General features: G+C 44.6%; 1 protein-coding gene across 4 annotated transcripts in view; it reads right to left on the reverse strand.

Annotated features, from left to right (window-relative positions):
* The window catches only part of vwa2 (von Willebrand factor A domain containing 2), a 120,375-nt gene that overhangs the window by 42,780 nt on the left and 53,997 nt on the right, over nt 1-23,598 (reverse strand). For 3 of the 4 annotated variants that reach the window (XM_084326419.1, XM_084326418.1, XM_084326417.1), the window contains 2 exons: nt 8,044-8,118; nt 2,422-2,555 (listed from right to left, as the gene is read on the reverse strand). In XM_084326419.1, the coding sequence (XP_084182545.1) occupies nt 2,422-2,555; nt 8,044-8,118 (209 nt within the window). The remainder of the gene's footprint in view (nt 1-2,421; nt 2,556-8,043; nt 8,119-23,598) is intronic. The other variant, XM_084326420.1, reaches the window with a different exon arrangement.

Consider the following 23,598-nt stretch of genomic DNA (forward strand, 5'->3'; position numbering starts at 1 on the left):
TTTAAGAGGCGAACAGGCTAAGGGACAAAGGCTAAGGGCCAGGGCTAAGGACCAGGGCTAAGTGTCAGGGCCAGGACCAGGGGCACTGGAGAGGGGGACAGGGACAGAGGCCCGGAGAGGCGGGCTGGAGACAGGGTCAGAGAACAGGGTTAAGGCCTTGGACAGGGCGAGGGCCAGAGCTGCTTACAGGGATGAGGACAGGGTTCCGACGGCGGAGGCCTGGCACGGGACAGGCAGCGCAGAACAAAGGGGGTCCCAGGGGACCGGGATGGGAACACGCCGTCCTCCCGTGGAATACTAGGGAGCGACGACGAGCCTGGGTCCAAGGGGAACGGGATGGGCACACGCCATCCTCCCGTGGAATACTAGGGAGCGACGACGAGCCTCACCCCAGGAACGAGGATCACGAAGAGACGCCTTCCTCCCGTGGAATCGGGAGCGATGACGAGCCGGCTTGACGTCTGGAGTGGGAACACTGGAAAACCTCCCGTAGAGAATTAGAGAGCGAAGACGGTGTCCCACTCCAGGCAAACGGCGACAGGTGGTGATGGCTGGCACGTCGTCTCACGCCGGAGACGCGGCAGGTGATGGTAACGTACAGGATGGTAACGTACAGAACTCCATGAACACAGAGTGGATACAGATACAGAACGAACACAGAGTCCAGAACACAGAACGACCCGACAAGGACTGGAGGGGAGTCTGCAACCTAAGTACTCTTCAGCAGATTGCAAACTCCCAACAGGTGCGTGAGGGTAGAGAAACAGAATGTCCAAGGGTGGGGGATGGTGAAGAGTAGGAGGCAGGCAAAAGTTCTCACAAGGGTGGGGGCTGGTGAAGAGTAGGAGGCAGGAAAAATTCTCGCAAGGGTGGGGGCTGGTGAAGGAGAGTAGACAGGGAAAAGCTCAGGGAACAGGCGAATCCTCACAGATCAGCAGTAATGCAATGTCATGATTATTATTATTCTGAAGTTATTATTATTATTATTAAATACTTTTTTATTAATAATTAATTCATAAGAACTCGTCTCCTTCACTATAATCTAATTATGAAATCAGATATAGGCCAGGGCTTTACAACTTAATAAAGAATATATATTAAATGGGATAGGAACTAAATTAAATGTATACCATATACAATGAAATAATATTATAATCATATTGGGCTATATTCCGTTTATATCCCATTTAATTGTATTCAATCTCTTTATTAAGTTGTAAAGCCCTGGCCTATATCTGATTTCATAATTAGGTGAAGGAGAGGAGTTCTTATTAATTCATTATTAATTCATTTTTAATTTAATAATAATAATAACTTCAGAATAATAATAATCATGACATTGCATTACTGCTGATCAGCACCTATATCAGAAATAAATGTTTACTGTATTGATCATCATCTCAGAACCAATCATTTGAAATGTCAGTGCTATAGCTTTATTTCTAAATCACGAGTTGCGAAGGCTATGGCACTCGGCTTTATATTTCTCGAACAAGTTAGATTCTGTTTATATACGATTACGAGCATAACCCCAAGGCCCACAAAGTTATATAACGATATTTAAATAATGAGTACAATTGCATGGTATCGCTGCATGCGCTTGATTTGATATTGTCCTTCGAGATATTCGATAATATCTTTCACGGTCATGCGTCTCTGCTACAATTACTGCTGCCATGATCACCTGTTTAGAGGCTCATTTACATAGAAATGGGAGATTTTCCGCCCATGTTACCTCATTTAAATATACGCCAATTGCACGGACGCAAAGCCTATGTTTTACGCATGAGCAACCTAATTTCATTCATTTGAGAGCGAGATGCGCCGGCTTTGCTTCGGAAAAAGCGCGCAAAGCCTCTGTGGATTCCGGCCCTAGTTTCTTTATGCTTTTATTCTTTGTGGAATGAAAGAATGAAAGAATGAAAGAATGAAAGAATGAAAGACAGACAGACAGACAGACAGACAGACAGAAAGACACAGACCTTGTCAGGAGCGATGGACAGACTGACAGACAGACACAGACCTTGACAGGAGCGATGGGCACAGACAGACAGACACAGACCTTGTCAGCAGCGATGGACAGACAGACAGACAGACAGACAGACAGACAGACAGACAGACAGACAGACAGACAGACAGACAGACAGACAGACAGACAGACAGACAGACAGACAGACAGACACAGACCTTGTCAGGAGTGATGGACAGACAGAAAGAGAGACACAGACCTTGTCAGGAGCGATGGACAGACAGACAAACAGACAGACAGACCTTGTCAGGAGCGATGGACAGACAGACAGACAGACACAGACCTTGTCAGGAGCGATGGACAGACAGACAGACAGACAGACAGACAGACAGACAGACAGACAGACAGACAGACAGACAGACAGACAGACAGACAGACAGACAGACACAGACCTTGTCAGGAGCGATGGACAGAGCACTGCAGAGCTTAAGAGCGTAGTGTTTGGACCTTTCAAAGCTGCCTTTTCCCAAACTGTAGGACCCGTCCATCAGGAAGAGGACGTCCAATGCAGCAGAGCACTGCATCACTACATGCACACGCACACGCACACACACACACATGAAGACATTAAAATCATTGAATATCATCTATAATATGTGACACATTTTATTATCAAATCATATTGGCTCAATCAATCAAATCATCAGAAAAACGGATCCATGCCTTTATCTCAAGCCGACTTGACTACTGTAATGCACTCCTCACTGGCCTCCCAAAAAAGAACACAGAACGACTCCAACTCATTCAAAACTCGGCAGCTAGGCTACTAACTAGAACCAAGAGGAGAGACCACATCAGTCCAGTATTAGCTAACCTACACTGGCTTCTGTTAACATTTAGAATTGATTTCAAGGTCCTCCTCCTTATATGCACAGCACTAAATGGAACAGGACCAAGCTACATTGCAAATTCTCTAGTCAACTATGTGCCTTCTAGAACATTGCGATCATCTACTACTGGTCTATTGAAGGTTCCAAGCCACAGTCTAAGGAAAATCGGGGATGCAGCCTTTGCAAACTATGCACCAAAGTTATGGAACACATTAGGGAAGCTAGATCTCTTAATATAAAAAAAATAGCTAAAAACTTACCTCTTCACCATAGCCTTCTAATACACTCCGCTGTTGATTGTACTGTAGCTGTTATGGTTTGTAACCGACCCCAATCGCACAACACAAGACCGGTATGAGAGTAAGCCAAAACAGGGCAAATATTTATTATAGAACAAAAAGCGGCACAGTCCCTTTAAGGGAAAACACAAAAACACTAGAGTCAAGGAAATATGGAAAATGCGGCACTGTGCCTTTAAGAGGCAAACAGGCTAAGGGACTAAGGCTAAGGGCCAGGGCTAAGGACCAGGGCTAAGTGTCAGGGCCAGGACCAGGGGCACTGGAGAGGGGGACAGGGACAGAGGCCCGGAGAGGCGGGCTGGAGACAGGGACAGAGAACAGGGTGAAGGCCTTGGACAGGGCGAGGGCCAGAGCTGCTTACAGGGATGAGGACAGGGTTCCGACGGCGGAGGCCTGGCACGGGAACAGGGGCCCGACGGCGGAGGCCTGGTACGGGGACAGGGGCCCGACGGCGGGGGCCTGGCACGGGGACAGGGGCCCGACGGCGGAGGCCTGGCACGGGGACAGGGGCCCGACAGCGGGGGCCGGGCACGGAGATCCTCCTCGGATGCTGCAGACGGGCAGCGCAGAACAAAGGGGGTCCCAGGGGAACGGGATGGGAACCAGCCATCCTCCCGTGGAATACTAGGGAGCGACGACGAGCCTGGGTCCAAGGGGAACGGGATGGGCACACGCCGTCCTCCCGTGGAATACTAGGGAGCGACGACGAGCCTCACCCCAGGAACGAGGATCACGAAGAGACGCCTTCCTCCCGTGGAATCGGGAGCGATGGCGAGCCGGCTTGACGTCTGGAGTGGGAACACTGGAAAACCTCCCGTCGAGAATTAGAGAGCGAAGACGGTGTCCCACTCCAGGCAAACGGCGACAGGTGGTGATGGCTGGCACGTCGTCTCACGCCGGAGACGCGGCAGGTGATGGTAACGTACAGGATGGTAACGTACAGAACTCCATGAACACAGAACTCCATGAACACAGAACTCCATGAACACAGACACAGATACAGAACGACCCGACCAGGATTGGAAGGGAGGTCCAGGTATATAAAGCCCTCAGGGGCGCTAATCACAAACTATGACAGCTGCGTGATGGTAATTGAACAAGAAAGTCCAAGGGTGGGGGCTGGTGAAGAGTAGAGGAGAGTAAATCATCGCAAGGGTGGGGGCTGGTGAAGGAGAGTAGAAGGCAGGGAAAAGTTCTCACAAGGGTGGGGGCTGGTGAAGTGAGGAGACATGGAAAAAAGGTCCAGGGAACAGGCGAATCCTCACAGTAGCACTATTTTACTCTGTCCATTCTATTGCATAATTTTACTATCTATTCTATTCTACTATTTTATTGCACTGTATTATTTTACTCTGTCTATTGCTTTTTATTACAGGTTCAAAACTGTCAGGTATTAAACTGTGTGGGTATCAAACAAGAGACTGTCAGGCTTTAAAACTGTGTAGGACCCAGGCCTGCACCCTGAGAGAGGGAACTGCACCCTGAGAGGGAGGTTTGCCCTGAGTGGGAGGTTCAAAGGGTCAAAGTGGGTATAAAACAGGAGGGAAGACTGTCAAGTTTTAAACTGTGGATACCAAACAGAGAAGGTAAAGACGACTTTGAACTGTTGAACAGTAATCCAGAACTATTTTATTGCACTGTAAAATATATATTTTTAATCTATTCTATTCTACAATTTTATTGCACTGCACTATTGCACTATTTTACTCTGTCTATTTTATCTTACTCTTTTTATTATTGTCTAATGTCTATTTAAAACGGAATCAAACCATAAACAAGGTGGCCTGTTGGGATGTTAGATCCTAATGTGAAAAAATGTGATTTAATATGTCTGCACTTTATGTGCTCATTTTATGCCTGTCTTTTTTCTGTTGTGAAGCACTTTGAGCTGCAGTTTCTGTATGAAAGGTGCTATACAAATAAAGTTTATTATTATTATCAGTCTGGGCTGACCGTATGTCTTATTGATACATTTATAATAGAGGATTCTGATCACATCACACACACGCCCCCCCATAAACACACACACACAAACGCACGCCCCCCATACTCTCACACACACACACACACACGCACACACACACACACACACAAACACTTAAACGTTCACATATTTCGAACACATCCACTCAAACACACACATAGTTGTACACACAGACCCTACAGGGCAGATCAGTTCAGCCGGCAGGGTGGAGCGCTGTGTTCTAACACGCCGCTGTCTGATCATAAACACACACATTATTGGTCTGTCTCACAGACACACGTCCTCAGGGCTCCAGCAGCTACAGTTAGCCAGAGAGCAGTGACAAGAATTAGGTGTAATTGTCAACAATGAAAACAAGAGGGGTTTACAAGAATACAGGAGTAGAACAGCACAGTGAGATAGAGAGAACAGCACAGTGATAGATACTCTCTCAGTGGTGTGATGGTGTTGTGTGTGTGACACTCACTCTCTCAGTGGTGTGATGGTGTTGTGTGTGTGACACTCACTCTCTCAGTGGTGTGATGGTGTTGTGTGTGTGACACTCACTCTCTCAGTGATGTGATGGTGTTGTGTGCGACACTCACTCTCTCAGTGGTGTGATGGTGTTGTGTGTGTGACACTCACTCTCTCAGTGATGTGATGGTGTTGTGTGTGTGACACTCACTCTCTCAGTGATGTGATGGTGTTGTGTGTGTGACACTCACTCTCTCAGTGGTGTGATGGTGTTGTGTGTGTGACACTCACTCTCTCAGTGGTGTGATGGTGTTGTGTGTGTGCGACACTCACTCTCTCAGTGATGTGATGGTGTTGTGTGTGTGACACTCACTCTCTCAGTGATGTGATGGTGTTGTGTGTGTGACACTCACTCTCTCAGTGGTGTGATGGTGTTGTGTGTGCGACACTCACTCTCTCAGTGATGTGATGGTGTTGTGTGTGTGACACTCACTCTCTCAGTGGTGTGATGGTGTTGTGTGCGACACTCACTCTCTCAGTAATGTGATGGTGTTGTGTGTGTGACACTCACTCTCTCAGTGGTGTGATGGTGTTGTGTGTGTGACACTCACTCTCTCAGTGGTGTGATGGTGTTGTGTGTTTGACACTCACTCTCTCAGTGGTGTGATGGTGTTGTGTGTGTGACACTCACTCTCTCAGTGGTGTGGTGTTGTGTGCGACACTCACTCTCTCAGTGGTGTGATGGTGTTGTGTGTGTGACACTCACTCTCTCAGTGATGTGATGGTGTTGTGTGTGTGACACTCACTCTCTCAGTGATGTGATGGTGTTGTGTGTGACACTCACTCTCTCAGTGGTGTGGTGTTGTGTGCGACACTCACTCTCTCAGTGGTGTGATGGTGTTGTGTGTGTGACACTCACTCTCTCAGTGGTGTGATGGTGTTGTGTGTGTGACACTCACTCTCTCAGTGGTGTGATGGTGTTGTGTGTGACACTCACTCTCTCAGTGGTGTGATGGTGTTGTGTGTGCGACACTCACTCTCTCAGTGGTGTGATGGTGTTGTGTGCGACACTCACTCTCTCAGTGGTGTGATGGTGTTGTGTGTGACCCTCCCTCTCTCAGTGGTGTGATGGTGTTGTGTGTGACACTCACTCTCTCAGTGGTGTGGTGTTGTGTGCGACACTCACTCTCTCAGTGATGTGATGGTGTTGTGTGCGACACTCACTCTCTCAGTGATGTGATGGTGTTGTGTGTGTGACACTCACTCTCTCAGTGGTGTGATGGTGTTGTGTGTGTGACACTCACTCTCTCAGTGGTGTGGTGTTGTGTGCGACACTCACTCTCTCAGTGATGTGATGGTGTTGTGTGTGTGACACTCACTCTCTCAGTGGTGTGATGGTGTTGTGTGTTTGACACTCACTCTCTCAGTGGTGTGATGGTGTTGTGTGTGTGACACTCACTCTCTCAGTGGTGTGGTGTTGTGTGCGACACTCACTCTCTCAGTGGTGTGATGGTGTTGTGTGTGTGACACTCACTCTCTCAGTGGTGTGATGGTGTTGTGTGTGACACTCACTCTCTCAGTGGTGTGATGGTGTTGTGTGCGACACTCACTCTCTCAGTGGTGTGATGGTGTTGTGTGCGACACTCACTCTCTCAGTGGTGTGATGGTGTTGTGTGTGACACTCACTCTCTCAGTGGTGTGATGGTGTTGTGTGTGACACTCACTCTCTCAGTGGTGTGATGGTGTTGTGTGTGACACTCACTCTCTCAGTGGTGTGATGGTGTTGTGTGTGACACTCACTCTCTCAGTGGTGTGATGGTGTTGTGTGCGACACTCACTCTCTCAGTGGTGTTGTGTGTGTGACACTCACTCTCTCAGTGGTGTGGTGTTGTGTGTGTGACACTCACTCTCTCAGTGGTGTGGTGTTGTGTGTGTGACACTCACTCTCTCAGTGGTGTGATGGTGTTGTGTGTGACACTCACTCTCTCAGTGGTGTGATGGTGTTGTGTCTGTGACACTCACTCTCTCAGTGGTGTGATGGTGTTGTGTGTGTGCGACACTCACTCTCTCAGTGGTGTGATGGTGTTGTGTCTGTGACACTCACTCTCTCAGTGGTGTGATGGTGTTGTGTGCGACACTCACTCTCTCAGTGGTGTGATGGTGTTGTGTGCGACACTCACTCTCTCAGTGATGTGATGGTGTTGTGTGTGACACTCACTCTCTCAGTGGTGTGATGGTGTTGTGTGCGACACTCACTCTCTCAGTGGTGTGATGGTGTTGTGTGTGTGACACTCACTCTCTCAGTGGTGTGATGGTGTTGTGTGCGACACTCACTCTCTCAGTGGTGTGATGGTGTTGTGTGCGACACTCACTCTCTCAGTGGTGTGATGGTGTTGTGTGCGACACTCACTCTCTCAGTGGTGTGATGGTGTTGTGTGTGACACTCACTCTCTCCAGCAGAGTTGATCTTGATGATGGTCTCACGGTTAGTCTGGATATCCTGCACACAGAAGCCCCACTGGACTGGAGAGAAGAGAGCATGGTGATGTTCACACAGCCTTCACACAATACACAACACATAATACATATATAATGTTTGGAGGGAAGCTCACATCCACTGATGTTCTGGGCTGTGTATGTGTGTATTTGTGTATGTGTGTAAGTGTGTAAGTGTGTATGTGTGTAAGTGTGTAAGTGTGTACTGTAATAGTGTAAGTGTGTACTGTAAGTGTTTATTGTAAGTGTGTAAGTGTGTTATTGTGTATTGTAAGTGTGTAAGTGTTTACTGTAAGTGTGTAAGTCCTCATCCCTACAACTACCTGTGAAGGCCATTAAATAAGGAAGTGATAAAGCTACACATCTCTCCATGTCTTAACACACTGATCTCTTGTAAAGACATTTACTTGTAAATAAGCTGCATTCACTGTGTTGCTACATTATGACACCATGTGGTATGGGTGGCGGTTTTTGACACTCTCCCCTCAGTTCATCTGCCCTGAGGCGCAGAGCCTGTCATGCTCTGGCATTAATAGTTAAGTCAGAGTTTGGCAGGATAGTCTCAGTAGCCGTAGGCCGATCTCGTAAAACAGTCCCAAGCTCAGTGTCTAACTAGAGTCAGAGAGACGCACCACCTACATCACAGCATGTCAAGCTGTAAAACACTTCCTACAGCTTGCGTTCTCAGGACTTTCTATCCACCTCAGTCCCACAAGTTCGGACTGAGTTTGGGAAGAGGGCTTTTGTGTACTCTGCTCCGTTTACCTGGAATGGACTTAAAAAATCTCTTAAACTCCAGGCTTTTATTACTTTGCACAGTTTTAAAACACTAATTACTGACCTTTTAATGACCGATATGGGACTTATACGCAGTGTAAGCAAATGCTTCTCAGGTTAAGCATTTGCTCTCCCGGGCTGCTGCTTGCTCTTTTTATCTTTATCTTTTTGTCCTTTGTCTATGTACATTTACTGTCCTGATGTTGTTTTATGTCAGGTGTTGCTAGAAAAAAAAGCTCTAGTATTTGAGCTCAAGCATCTTACCTGGTGAAATAAAGGTAAAAAATAAATAAAAATTTAAACATTCGCAAGCTCAGTGTCTAACTAGAGTCTAAGAGAGAAGCACCACCTGTACTGCAGCATGTCAAGCTGTAAAACACTGTAAAACATTCCCAAGCTCAGTGTCTAACTAGAGTCTAAGAGAGAAGCACCACCTGTACTGCAGCATGTCAAGCTGTAAAACTCTACATTGTGTTGACCACTGTGATGTGGAGGCCAAGGAGCTCACAGTTAATTATATTGTTTACACTTTTACACTCATATTTTTATATTCAGATCTAATTGTATTGCCTATATTTATGTCTTTCTACTATTACTCTGCCCATACCTGTACCCCCCCCCCCATGCTGTTATGATGCTCCAATTTACCCAAGGGGATCAACAAAGGAATATCTTTGTTGATGAAAATAATTATTGTTTTTAATGCACCAATGAACATGAATGATGCTTTTTATACATAAGAAAAAACTGAAACATGAATACTACTACGAATGCACTTTAGATTATGCACTAAGAATGCTTGATGCACTTCAGATGCCATCATGCCACTTGCAACCAGTAACAACAGGGACAACGATGGAAATAAGTCCTGGACTTTTCGTTTTATCCCTGACAAGGCAAATACAAATGTTGATCTGTCTGTTGTTATGTTTGTTGTCAATAAAATCAAATAAAATCAAATATCTTAACTTATCTTAAAGAATTTGCATAAAGGCAGACCAAAGGCAGACCAAATAGAACCTCACTGTCGGAATCCTTTGGAAGGTCACATAGACCAAGTAGACTGATGTCACATAGACCAACATTGCCATACACATCATGACACACCAATTACCATATACACCAATGACCATACACGCAAATTAGTTGTAGTGAACAGATTGTGTTTGCAGTAGTTAACAGATTGTGTTTGCTGTAGTGAAAAGGTTGTGTTTGCTGTAGTGAACAGGTTTTGTTTGCTGTAGTGAACATGTTGTGTTTGCTGTAGTGAACAGGTTGTGTTTGCTGTAGTGAACAGGTTGTGTTTGCTGTAGTGAACATGTTGTGTTTGCTGTAGTGAACATGTTGTGTTTGCTGTAATGAACAGGTTGTGTTTGCTGTAGTGAACATGTTGTGTTTGCTGTAGTGAACAGGTTTTGTTTGCTGTAGTGAACAGGTTTTGTTTGCTGTAGTGAACAGATTGTGTTTGCTGTAGTGAACAGATTGTGTTTGCTGTAGTGAACAGGTTGTGTTTGCTGTAGTGAACATGTTGTGTTTGCTGTAGTGAACATGTTGTGTTTGCTGTAGTGAACAGTGAACAGGTTGTGTTTGCTGTAGTGAACATGTTGTGTTTGCTGTAGTGAACATGTTGTGTTTGCTGTAGTGAACAGATTGTGTTTGCTGTAGTGAACAGATTGTGTTTGCTGTAGTGAACATGTTGTGTTTGCAGTAGTGAACAGATTGTGTTTGCTGTAGTGAACATGTTGTGTTTGCTGTAGTGAACAGGTTGTGTTTGCTGTAGTGAACAGGTTGTGTTTGCAGTAGTGAACAGATTGTGTTTGCTGTAGTGAACATGTTGTGTTTGCTGTAGTGAACAGGTTGTGTTTGCTGTAGTGAACAGGTTGTGTTTGCTGTAGTGAACAGGTTGTGTTTGCTGTAGTGAACAGGTTGAGTTTGCTGTAGTGAACAGGTTGTGTTTGCTGTAGTGAACATGTTGTGTTTGCTGTAGTGAACAGGTTGTGTTTGCTGTAGTGAACATGTTGTGTTTGCTGTAGTGAACATGTTGTGTTTGCTGTAGTGAACATGTTGTGTTTGCTGTAGTGAACAGATTGTGTTTGCAGTAGTGAACAGATTGTGTTTGCAGTAGTTAACAGATTGTGTTTGCTGTAGTGAACAGGTTGTGTTTGCTGTAGTGAACAGATTGTGTTTGCTGTAGTGAACAGGTTGTGTTTGCTGTAGTGAACAGGTTGTGTTTGCTGTAGTGAACAGATTGTGTTTGCTGTAGTGAACAGATTGTGTTTGCTGTAGTGAACAGGTTGTGTTTGCTGTAGTGAACATGTTGTGTTTGCTGTAGTGAACATGTTGTGTTTGCAGTAGTGAACAGATTGTGTTTGCTGTAGTGAACAGGTTGTGTTTGCTGTAGTGAACAGGTTGTGTTTGCTGTAGTGAACAGGTTTTGTTTGCTGTAGTGAACAAGTTGTGTTTGCTGTAGTGAACATGTTGTGTTTGCTGTAGTGAACAGGTTTTGTTTGCTGTAGTGAACAAGTTGTGTTTGCTGTAGTGAACAGATTGTGTTTGCGGACAGATTGTGTTTGCTGTAGTGAACAGGTTGTGTTTGCTGTAGTGAACATGTTGTGTTTGCTGTAGTGAACATGTTGTGTTTGCTGTAGTGAACAGGTTGTGTTTGCTGTAGTGAACAGATTGTGTTTGCTGTAGTGAACAGGTTGTGTTTGCTGTAGTGAACATGTTGTGTTTGCTGTAGTGAACATGTTGTGTTTGCAGTAGTGAACAGATTGTGTTTGCTGTAGTGAACAGGTTGTGTTTGCTGTAGTGAACAGGTTGTGTTTGCTGTAGTGAACAGGTTGTGTTTGCTGTAGTGAACAGGTTTTGTTTGCTGTAGTGAACAAGTTGTGTTTGCTGTAGTGAACATGTTGTGTTTGCTGTAGTGAACAGGTTTTGTTTGCTGTAGTGAACAAGTTGTGTTTGCTGTAGTGAACAGATTGTGTTTGCGGACAGATTGTGTTTGCTGTAGTGAACAGGTTGTGTTTGCTGTAGTGAACATGTTGTGTTTGCTGTAGTGAACATGTTGTGTTTGCTGTAGTGAACAGGTTGTGTTTGCTGTAGTGAACAGATTGTGTTTGCTGTAGTGAACAGATTGTGTTTGCTGTAGTGAACAGGTTGTGTTTGCTGTAGTGAACAGGTTGTGTTTGCTGTAGTGAACATGTTGTGTTTGCAGTAGTGAACAGATTGTGTTTGCTGTAGTGAACAGGTTGTGTTTGCTGTAGTGAACAGGTTGTGTTTGCTGTAGTGAACAGGTTGTGTTTGCTGTAGTGAACAGGTTGTGTTTGCTGTAGTGAACAGGTTGTGTTTGCTGTAGTGAACATGTTGTGTTTGCTGTAGTGAACAGTGAACAGGTTGTGTTTGCTGTAGTGAACAGTGAACAGGTTGTGTTTGCTGTAGTGAACAGGCTGTGTTTGCTGTAGTGAACAGTGAACAGGTTGTGTTTGCTGTAGTGAACAGGCTGTGTTTGCTGTAGTGAACAGTGAACAGGCTGTGTTTGCTGTAGTGAACAGTGAACAGGTTGTGTTTGCTGTAGTGAACAGGTTGTGTTTGCTGTAGTGAACAGATTGTGTTTGCTGTAGTGAACATGTTGTGTTTGCTGTAGTGAACAGGTTGTGTTTGCTGTAGTGAACAGGTTGTGTTTGCTGTAGTGAACAAGTTGTGTTTGCTGTAGTGAACAGGTTGTGTTTGCTGTAAGGTTGTGTTTGCTGTAGTGAACAGGTTGTGTTTGCTGTAGTGAACAGGTTGTGTTTGCTGTAGTGAACAGGTTGTGTTTGCTGTAGTGAACAGGTTTTGTTTGCTGTAGTGAACAGGTTTTGTTTGCTGTAGTGAACAGGTTGTGTTTGCTATAGTGAACATGTTGTGTTTGCTGTAGTGAACAGGTTGTGTTTGCTGTAGTGAACAGATTGTGTTTGCTGTAGTGAACAGGTTGTGTTTGCTGTAGTGAACAGGTTGTGTTTGCTGTAGTGAACAGATTGTGTTTGCTGTAGTGAACAGTGAACAGGTTGTGTTTGCTGTAGTGAACAGTGAACAGGTTGTGTTTGCTGTAGTGAACAGGCTGTGTTTGCTGTAGTGAACAGGTTGTGTTTGCTGTAGTGAACAGTGAACAGATTGTGTTTGCTGTAGTGAACAGATTGTGTTTGCTGTAGTGAACAGGTTGTGTTTGCTGTAGTGAACAGTGAACAGATTGTGTTTGCTGTAGTGAACAGGTTGTGTTTGCTGTAGTGAACAGGCTGTGTTTGCTGTAGTGAACAGTGAACAGGTTGGGTTTGCTGTAGTGAACAGGTTGTGTTTGCTGTAGTGAACAGGTTTTGTTTGCTGTAGTGAACAGGTTTTGTTTGCTGTAGTGAACAGGTTGTGTTTGCTGTAAGGTTGTGTTTGCTGTAGTGAACATGTTGTGTTTGCTGTAGTGAACAGGTTTTGTTTGCTGTAGTGAACAGGTTTTGTTTGCTGTAGTGAACAGGTTGTGTTTGCTGTAGTGAACATGTTGTGTTTGCTGTAGTGAACATGTTGTGTTTGCTGTAGTGAACAGATTGTGTTTGCTGTAGTGAACAGGTTGTGTTTGCTGTAGTGAACATGTTGTGTTTGCTGTAGTGAACAGGTTGTGTTTGCTGTAGTGAACAGGTTGTGTTTGCTGTAGTGAACATGTTGTGTTTGCTGTAGTGAACATGTTGTGTTTGCTGTAGTGAACAGGTTGTGTTTGCTGTAGTGAACAGGTTGTGTTTGCTGTAGTGAACAGGTTGTGTTTGCTGTAGTGAACAGGTTGTGTTTGCTGTAGTGAACAGGTTGTGTTTGCTGTAGTGAACATGTTGTGTTTGCTGTAGTGAACAGGTTGTGTTTGCTGTAGTGAACAGGTTGTGTTTGCAGTAGTGAACATGTTGCGTTTGCTGTAGTGAACAGGTTGTGTTTGCTGTAGTGAACAGGTTGTGTTTTGTACACATTAAAGACCTTCAACAGGGCCCTATTCCCCGTACCTGGTTCAACTAAGTCGATCAAGAGTCCCATTATCCAGATTCAATTAACCCGATGTTTGAATCCAGGATTTTCCTGTTCCTCGAAGGTGGATTCAGTCTTGTTCATTTGAACCAGACTTGAGACTCAGGATAATTGCGCGCGCCCGCCTCAGCTGAAAAGACAGCAAGTGTCGATAGCAGAAATCCTGATTTTCTAACGGCATTGATTGATTGATTGATTTAAAACTTTATTAACATATTGCAGAATGGGTACAATACATACGGCTCAATAGCCTCGCCGACAGGTTAAATGCATAATCTATAGGCTAATGTTAAATCCCTCATTACCCCAATCAATCAGATTATATTTCTTTAAATGTGCCTGCTGGCAGTATAGGCTTATGGAATGAATAATCAAATGAGATCTTGCTAGCGAAAATAATTAGTTCAGCTCTTTCAGAATAACGATAAAAACAAGCCCAAATAGTATATCTAATTGATACGAATTATATGAGGATATCTGTATGTGCTTAGGTATTATGTACTATATAAATACATGGTTTCCAAAGAGAGGCTTGGAGGGAGGCTTGCAGTTACACTATTAATCAGGTTTTAATCTGTTTCGGACCTAATCCATACATGCATTGAATTGATTACCATTTGGTTTATACCAGTGACACCTCATGTTCATCATCAGATAACAGTGCTTGAAAAGATAAATGCATTTTCTCAAATTCATTCATCAAAAACGTCAAAGGCTCATTCAATTTATCAAATCACGTCACGTCATCAAATCCATCAAACAGCGCATCTCCTCATATATTTTAATCCCAGTTACAATATCACAATAACGTGTGACACTGTCACAGTGATACAATTAAATACTCCACAGATTCAGATTCCTCATAATTCATATCCACAATCCGCGCATAGACGCTTCAGCTTGAATGAAACGCATCCGGGTGCTCCGTTAAGCAAATACACAGAGAAGAATATTAAACTAATCAGAGCCAAACACCCGATAGGTTTCATTCATTAAAAATATCCCAGCGGGATTCACATTTGCAATGATCCGTTTAGTCCGTTATTAAAATAACTGTGTGTGTCGCGACTCGCGAGCGCCGTATCCGTATAAATATGACGTGCATTATATAGGACAAAGTAAATTCATAGGCTGAATATGATTTATTATCAGCGTTACTGCAGACCTATTATTTTACATTTCAAACGAAGCACAAAAACATAATTCAGAATGGCATAATGGGATCGAGACTGTGAGAAATATTTCAGGAAGGGAGCTGGGATTTCTTTGCGGGGGCGTGGCCATAGTTCATCCAGCTAACTGAACTTAACCCTGCCCTCGACCAGGTTCAAACTTTTTGATCTGTTGTCATAGTGATTTAGACAATCGAGCGTCGGGGAATGGAAAGGTCTGGCTTAAGTCAAGCTATGCTGAAAATTATCCGGCTAACACAGTTAGCCAGGTACGGGGAACGGGGCCCAGGTCTTATTAGCCACTGTGCTTCACTGTGTGAGTTAATGTTATGATGTATATGATGTCTCTGGGACTGAAGCTAGAAGAATGCAAGAGGCCTACAGTCCCTAACAATGTGAATCCTGCCCAACACATCAGCCATGAATGAATAACAGGATTAACCTCCATCTTGTACTGGATTAAACTCAACCCTCCCTGAACCCTCAACTGTCCTAAATTGACATTATTGTCATTCTACCGGGGCGTCCACTTGGGAATGTCCACGTGGACGAGAGCAGCAGGCTCCTCCATGTCCGGCACGTCAGAAGAGAGGAAGTAGAGACACAAGTCACCGAGAAGCACTAGCGGCACCCTGGGGGCCTCCGGCTGAAGACCCGTCCACCTCACTCTCCCAGCTCCTTCATCGTCCCTAAGTCCAACCTCATTCCAGGCTGAAAATACCTTCCTCCCAACAAAGCCTCAGGCCTTATGGAAGCAGTTTTATCTGCTCTGAACAAGACCTGCCTCTTGTAGATTTACAACACGTGTTTAATGAACATGGCTGAACAACGATGTGGGAACAAAACACATGGGAGAGGGAGAGGGAGAGGAGAGGGCCAGGATCAGAGGAGAGGGTCAGGAGGAGAGGAGAGGAAGGAAAGGAGAGGAGAGGAGAGGAGAGGAGAGGAGAGGAAAGGAGAGGAGAGGAGAGGAGAGGAGAGGAGAGGAGAGGAGAGGAGAGGAGAGGAGAGGAGAGGAGAGGAGAGGAGAGGAGAGGAGAGGAGAGGAGAGGAGAGGAGAGGAGAGGAGAGGAGAGGAGAGGAGAGGAGAGGAGAGGAGAGGAGAGGAGAGGAGAGGAGAGGAGAGGGCCAGGAGGAGCCCTTCTGGCTGAGCTGTGTCAGCTGAGGGGGGAGCGCTGAGGGAATTCAGGGGAATGTTTCCCAGGGAATTTTGTTGGGAATACTAGGGATAAAGGCCTGTCTATCTGTTGAACCTCATGATTCACGGTGTGCATTTCACAGCTATCGAGCTGCTCTGGAACATGTTATTAGTGTTGTTAACAACACAGAGAGAGGAGGCGATTCTGGGGGTTGAGGCCAAGCAGTCTGGTTTCACTGAAGTTCAAAGTCTCCAAACGGTCAATAGTAAATACTTTAGAAGGTGCTAAAGGTGTCATTTCTAACAACACCATGACTGTTATATTGGCCAAACTCTGCCGACCTCTGCCTGGAGGGGAACTCCTGGGGTCCAACTAGATATGTGCAAAATAAAATACAATTAAGACTATTAAATACGTTCAAAATAAAAGACTATAAAAATAAAAGACTATAAAAGACTATTTAAAGACTGTACTATTAAAGACAGCAAATATTGTCTGGTCCTTTGCATCCCCTTCATGGTGAGTTCGACAAGCTTCCATCTGGAAGGTGCTATAGAGTTCCCCTAGCCTCCAAAAACCTATTTAAGAAGTCTTTCATCCCACAAGCCATTACTCTGATGAATTCTTAGCTTCTCATTTTAACCATGGTACTGGTTAAATGTATCTATCTATCTATCTATCTATCTATCTATCTATCTATCTATCTATCTATCTATCTATCTATCTATCTAATCCACCACAGGAAATAGGTACATGGGGGATATATGGTTAGGGTAACAACAGCTCTTCAAAATAATAATATCATAGTGAGATGTGATGCCTGATTATGATGCCTGATTGTGATGCCTGGTTGTGGTGCCTGATTGTGATACATTGATACAATTACAGTAAACAGATGAGACCATGGCTGAAACAAATAGTAGCCTAATAATATTACCGTTGATCTAGAGTAGTTTATTCGTTTTTGAAGATCTGTCTAATTCTGGATAAAATGTGTGTCATCGTTGGCTGGAGGCCCCGCTTGGAGATGTCGATGGTTACGTCTGTACAGAGCACCTTGCTTCGTCTCGATGAGATAAGACCTCTGTGTAACACTCTCACCTGCCACTACTGCAGGTGTGGCCCAGGTCTTTTGATTGTCCAGTCTGGTGAGAACATGGTCTCACACGCCATGGCGCTTGTTATAGTAGAAGGCCTGTTTGCTCTTCTCCGCAGCATCTCAAGCTCTGACGTGATGTCTGCTCGACCACCTTGGTTGCAGGTTCTTGGCCAGAGTGGGCAGCGTCGTCCTGATTTTCCTGCCCATTAGGAGCTCCGCCGGACTGACACCCGTACTGCTGTGTGGAGAAGAACGGTAAACCATTAAGGCAAGTAGGAGGTCCTTTTGTCTCAGAATCCCCTTTGCCGTTTGGATTGCACGTTCAGCATAACCGCTTTCTTGTGGGTTGTGGGGACTAGAGGTTGTGTGCTTAAAGTTCCTGTCACAGGCAAAGACATCACTGCTGACAACCTCCTCCAGTATTCTGTACCGGGCAAACGTGGCTCTCAGCTTCAAGACCACATGTGCACTAGTCGTGGTAGGCATGTGGAGTATCTCCAGGTATCTAGAGTAGTAGTCAGCTATGACTAGGTAACTCTCTCGCTCATGTTCACATAAATCTATGCCAATTCTCTTCCACAGCCTGTCTGGGAGAGGTGTTGACAGGAGAGGCTCTGTTCTGTGCTCGCCTCTGCTCACGACAGTACATGCAGTTCTCGACTTTGTGTATGATCTGTGTGGCTATGCCAGGCCACCACACCACCGCCCTGTCACTGCACTTGTTAAGACCTTGATGGCCCTCATGTATGCGTTCTAGCATCTCTGACGTCAATCTCCCAGGTATCACTATTCTACTCCCTCTGGTCACTACCCCATCATGCACAGACAGTTCGTTCCTAACGGGAAAGTACTCCCTAACACAGGTGTGTATGTGTGCTAGGTGTTCAGGCCACCCCTCTTGTATGTACCTGATCACTTCCTGGAGCTGCTCGTCCGCGCGGATGCGGTCCATCTTTTGCGGTGATGCTGGAATGCTGCTCATCACAGCTGCTACGTAACACTCCATGTCTGTGTCTCTACCAAGCCCCTTGTCCCCCAGTGGGCTCCTGTACAGCGTGTCTGCCACAACCAGGGTTTTCCCCAGTGCATACTCAGCCTCCGGGTTGAATCTCATCAACCACATGAGGAGTCACTGGCAACGGAGTGGCATGTTGTCGAGATCCCTGGAGTTCATCAGTGGGATGAGGGGTTTGTGATCCGCAATCAGTTTGAATGCCGGCAGGCCATAGAGATACAACCGAAACCTCTCACACGCCCATGCTCTTTTTCTATCCGAACGTACCTGGTTTCAGCGTCGCTCAGTCGCCTTGAGCCACCGGTCTCCAGTCCTCGCCTATCCCATAACTGCTTGTGTTGCTGAGACCACTGTGCTCCTGTTGACATCATAGTACACCAAGGTAGGTGACGTTGTGAGGAGCTCTTTAACTTGCACAAAGGCTGAGTCTGCTTTTAGCAGTGCAAATAGTGGCTGGCCCACTGTGGCGAGGTCTGGAATATATTTCCCCAGGTAGTTGATCATGCCGAGTGGTCTCTTTAGTTCCTGCACGTTTTCTGGTGGTTCGAGTTTGCTGACTGCAGACACTTTGCCTGGGTCGGGTCGTACACCATCTTTGTTGATCACCTCACCCAGGAAGTGTAGCTCCTCCTTTCTCAGCACACACTTCTCCATGTTCAGCTTCAGGCCTGCAGACTCCACCCATTCCAGAACCTTCTGCAGCCGCTCATTATGTTCACTGGTGTTGCTGCCATGGATGATGATGTCATGTAGACGACAACGCCATCCAGCCCTTCCAGCGTCTCCACCATCTTCCTCTGAAATATCTCAGGTGCACTGCTTATCCCAAATGGAAGACGTTTAAAACAGTACCTTCCATACGGCGTGATGAAGGTGGTCAACCTCTGGCTGTCTTTGTCCATTGGGATCTGCCAGAACCCTGACATTGCGTCAAGTGATGAGAAGACTGGAGCGGCTGAGCCGAGCTATTATCTCCTCTGATGTCGTCAAGATGAACCTCTCCCTTTTGACAGCCGTATTGCGCTTCATTAAAGCGCTTTGGGCAGTCCTTTGTGCCGGTGGCAATCAGGCTCCACAACCAAACAGGGCCAGGACGGGCCAACTGCCGTGGACTGGAGGAGCTGGGTTGTGGACTGTAACCAATTAATTTATTTAATTATTTAACAACACATTCATGATTTGACTTGTTTCTTTTTCACCACTCTTTTTTAGCTCTTTTTAGTCCTATTTTTATCCCTGTGTACTTGTCCATCTTGTTTTAACACATGTATGTTATGTATAAACTGTTTTTTAATTGCTGTTTTTAAATTGCTGTTACGCTGCTTATGCTGTAAAGGACATCTTAATTTCCCCTCGGGGATAAATAAAGGTTTTCAATTCAATTCAATTCAATTAAGTCGACACAGGTGCATGCTTTTTGCCGCACCGCCCGGTGCTTCTCTCTCTGTGGGTGCCGCCACTTACAGTATGTGTTGCACCGCTGCTATGCTGTTGTGCTACTTTCTGCACTGCATAAGCCCACTCCCCCTGCTGGTTAACTTGAGCTTTTACTTCCTCTGATTGACGCGCCTCTTGTACCGTCATCTCCAGAGTGAGGTTAGGGATCAGCTGTAGCCTCTGAGACAGATCCTTGTCTAGAATTCCCACCATGATTCTGTCCCTTATGTTTTCCACACGGGCCGTTCCGAAGTTGCAATGTTCCGACAGCTCATACAGTGCGCGGATGAATGTCTCTGCGCGTTCTCCCGCGCATTGCACTCTGGTTGAAGCATGCCCATTCATGTATAACGTTGCGTCTCAGGATAAAGTATGCGTCAAATTTCGCAAGTACAATATTGCACTGGGACTCATTTTCCTCTTCCCCGTAGGTAAAAGAGCTGAGAATGTTCTCTGCTTCCTTTGTCCTGTGCCGTGTAAACCGTTTCTTCCAGTCTGACCATTCGGCAGGTTTCTCAAAACAAAAACTCGCTGGTGGTTGAAACTTTGCCATCCTCGACCACTTCTGACACCATGTAATATCTCGGAAAAGTTGGTTCTTTAACAAGATGCTTCATTACTCCTGCTCACGGTTCCTCAATCCAAACAATAACAACCTGTCTACTTCTCGCACCACTCCCACTTACTCTAAATGTCGTAAACATTGTCGTAATGTATATCCATGACAGCTCCCCTTTTAGATAGTTAACACTCATATAAATACTATGACACAAACATTACAAAAACCTTTGTGAAATACTTTCATTTTCCGTGGGATTTTTGATTTTGATTTAAAAAAAAAAAAGTTTGTGGAATTTTTATAAACATTGGACCTGTATGACTATAAGACTTCAGGCTATGGAACCGTTATGTTTTCCAGCTCCTACCTCTCAGCTGGAACTTAAAAACAGGCATCTGGCAACCACTAAACAGAAATGTGAGTACACAAAACCTTTACTTCAGTGTGTTCAAACCTCTGTTACTCTTTCATTAGCACTCAAAGTGATTTTTCTTTATTGTGTAAGAAACTTCGGAATGTTACCTTTCAAAAGAGAAAAGGTCCTTTGCGCTATATATACTGTATATTATTCCTAAAATTGCTGCACTTTGTTCAAAATTGCATTGATCTGACTGTTGATCTGTGTAGTAGCTAATAAACAAGAATTTTCTGCTTAAATGTATGTATAAACATATTCATTGATTCACTCGTATACCAAAATCCATTTGAATTGAAAATGTTTGCTTTTCGCATCAAATATTGATATGCGTTTAAAATGTGATTAATTTAGATTAATTAACTATAAAGTCTCGAATTTATAACATTAAATTTTTTTATTGAGTCCCACCACTAATTACTAACTAGGAGCAGATACAGCAACTAGTATAAGTGGAACATTGTATAGCTTCTCCACTACCACTGCATACCTTCTCTGACTATCAGAGAGAGATTAGGAACAAATGATCTTACTTATCAAGATCGCTGCCCTCTGGACTTAAACTGTAAGCTGGAACGGAACACCTGGCCCACCCAGCCTTAAGTAGACGGACATGGTCTTGATTTCTCAGCTGAGTCTCCTGAAGGAATATTATGTCTGCTTTTAACGTTTAATACCATAATCTCTCCCCTCATCATCCATATTAATCATAGTTCCAGTTCCAGATATGTTTGTTTAGTCACAACGCCTGTAGATACAACTGCAGCTGCCATAAAGAGAAAAACAAAACACCAACATAAACAGCTGAAAGGCGGTAATCCTCTGTTTCCAGCCTACTGGCTCATTCAGATCTAATGAGATGCTCCTTGCTGCTGGTTGGTGTGGTGGTGTGGACAGGCCATGGCCCATTAGTGTGACATCATGATCATGATGTGAGCTTTTTAACAAATAAACAAATACCTCCATTCAAAAGAAACAACTACCTCCTGTGGCAACCCCAAGCCACCCCTGGGCTTGGTGATTGATGGACGTTACGTAGCGACCCAATGGCTGGGCGCTGCCCATGTTTGGGCGTCCGCTTCCGGACGCACCTGTCGCTAGAGAATCATCAGGAGTGATTATCGAATCACGGCGCGGTGCGCCTGTTGAGGAGGGGGGACTTAATGGAGCCGAGGAGCCCCCTCTCAGTCCCCCGTAGCAGCGCAAGGCGAGAGGCCACAGAGCGGAGACGCCGCCCGGCCGACAGATTAACGCCAGCAAGCGATTATTATTTAATAGGAAATAAATAGTATGATTTTGGGAACTGCAACCTGTCTGTGTGTTGTTTATTCTGCCACCCCTACACCTGTAATTGCCACACTCCATACAAAACAACTACCTCCATTCAAAGAAACAAATACCTCCATTCAAAAGAAACAACTACCCCCATTCAAAACAACTACCTCCTTCATTCAGCACCTTCTTGAGATCAATTGTACAAATCTAAGCAAATGAATAAATAGCAGATGATTTACAGGGCTTTTTGTAATTTGAAATATTATAGAATATAGAATATCAGGCCTATAAATTACCTTATTATAGCCAAGTTGCACATCTATGGATCGGGCCACATCTCCTCTTTCCAATGACAGAGTTCAATCTGGATTTAGTACCACCAGGCATGCAGCAAGAACCGTGAATGAAATCGACTGTAAATAAAGTAACTTTTTTATTATGAGATTCCTCCGCCATTTTTTATCGGATTGCAACAGTTTTTTTGGCTAGGCGTTCACAGAAAGGTAGATAAACTAACTGCGTTCTAATTTATGCCAATAACGTTCAGTTTTGTTGTAAATAATTCCAAAGAATAAGATAAATAAAGAAATGTATCCACAAGTCATTTGATTGACAGGAGCTGGCTTGAGCTGGGTAGTGTAGTTTTTCGAAATTCCAACGCCATTCAAAAGCAATGGGTCTCCTCTCCTCATATGACTACAAACATAATGGCTGCGTTTTTTTGTGTCTATATTCGCCTGTTTCCGAATACATTTCCAGAACTCATATTTCACTAATAACACTTTAACCTATTGGTAATAGGGCTGGGTGGTATGGTCTAAAATTTATATCGCGGTATAATTTGAAGCATAGACGGTAACGGTATATTGATTTATTTTAAAATGTCTATATAAATGCTTCTGAAGGGATAAAACACTGGTATGGCAGCGATTACTGTACTCAACGCATTGCATTGCTGCTTCCCACTGGTGTGGTTACGTCATTGCTACTTTAGAGCTGCTCTACAAGGTATAGTCAAAATCCATACCGTAGCGCAAATTCATACCGGTGTACTTTCTATACCGTTTATACCGTCCACCCCTAATTGGTAAACAAAAGTATTGCTGAAAATATACACTATGACTGCCGTTTTGACAGGGTCTTTACTCTTGGCTACATTTGAAGAAGAAAAAAATTCAACATTAATTCATACAGTCTGTAGATATGGATTTATGACGTGATGTAATATGCGGTCCGCCGACAGACCGCTCGGGCTAAAGAGGTTAAGTAGGCTTGGTTGACTGTGTTCGGATGCTTGTCCATTTCATGTTTTCCCTCAGTAGTAGAGGAGTGTCCCAAGCTCATGCTTCTAGGGTTTTCTCTGTCTCTAGTGCTGTTTTTGTTGTTATTGTTGTTGTTGTTGTTGTTGTTGTTGTTGTTGTTGTTGTTGTTTTCAACTGCTAGGCAGTGGTGGTTACTTTGGGGTTTTCCCCAGTTATTTTATACTGGTGTTTTGTGTTTCCTACAGCTTTTATTTGTATTTATTTGAGGGCTGTCAGTTTATTGCGTTAATTAGATTAATTAATTACACAGCAAATTATCGCGT

The sequence above is a fragment of the Notolepis coatsorum genome (assembly GCF_963971535.1).
Source record: "Notolepis coatsorum genome assembly, chromosome: 12".
In the NCBI taxonomy this organism is placed as follows: Eukaryota; Metazoa; Chordata; class Actinopteri; order Aulopiformes; family Paralepididae; genus Notolepis; species Notolepis coatsorum.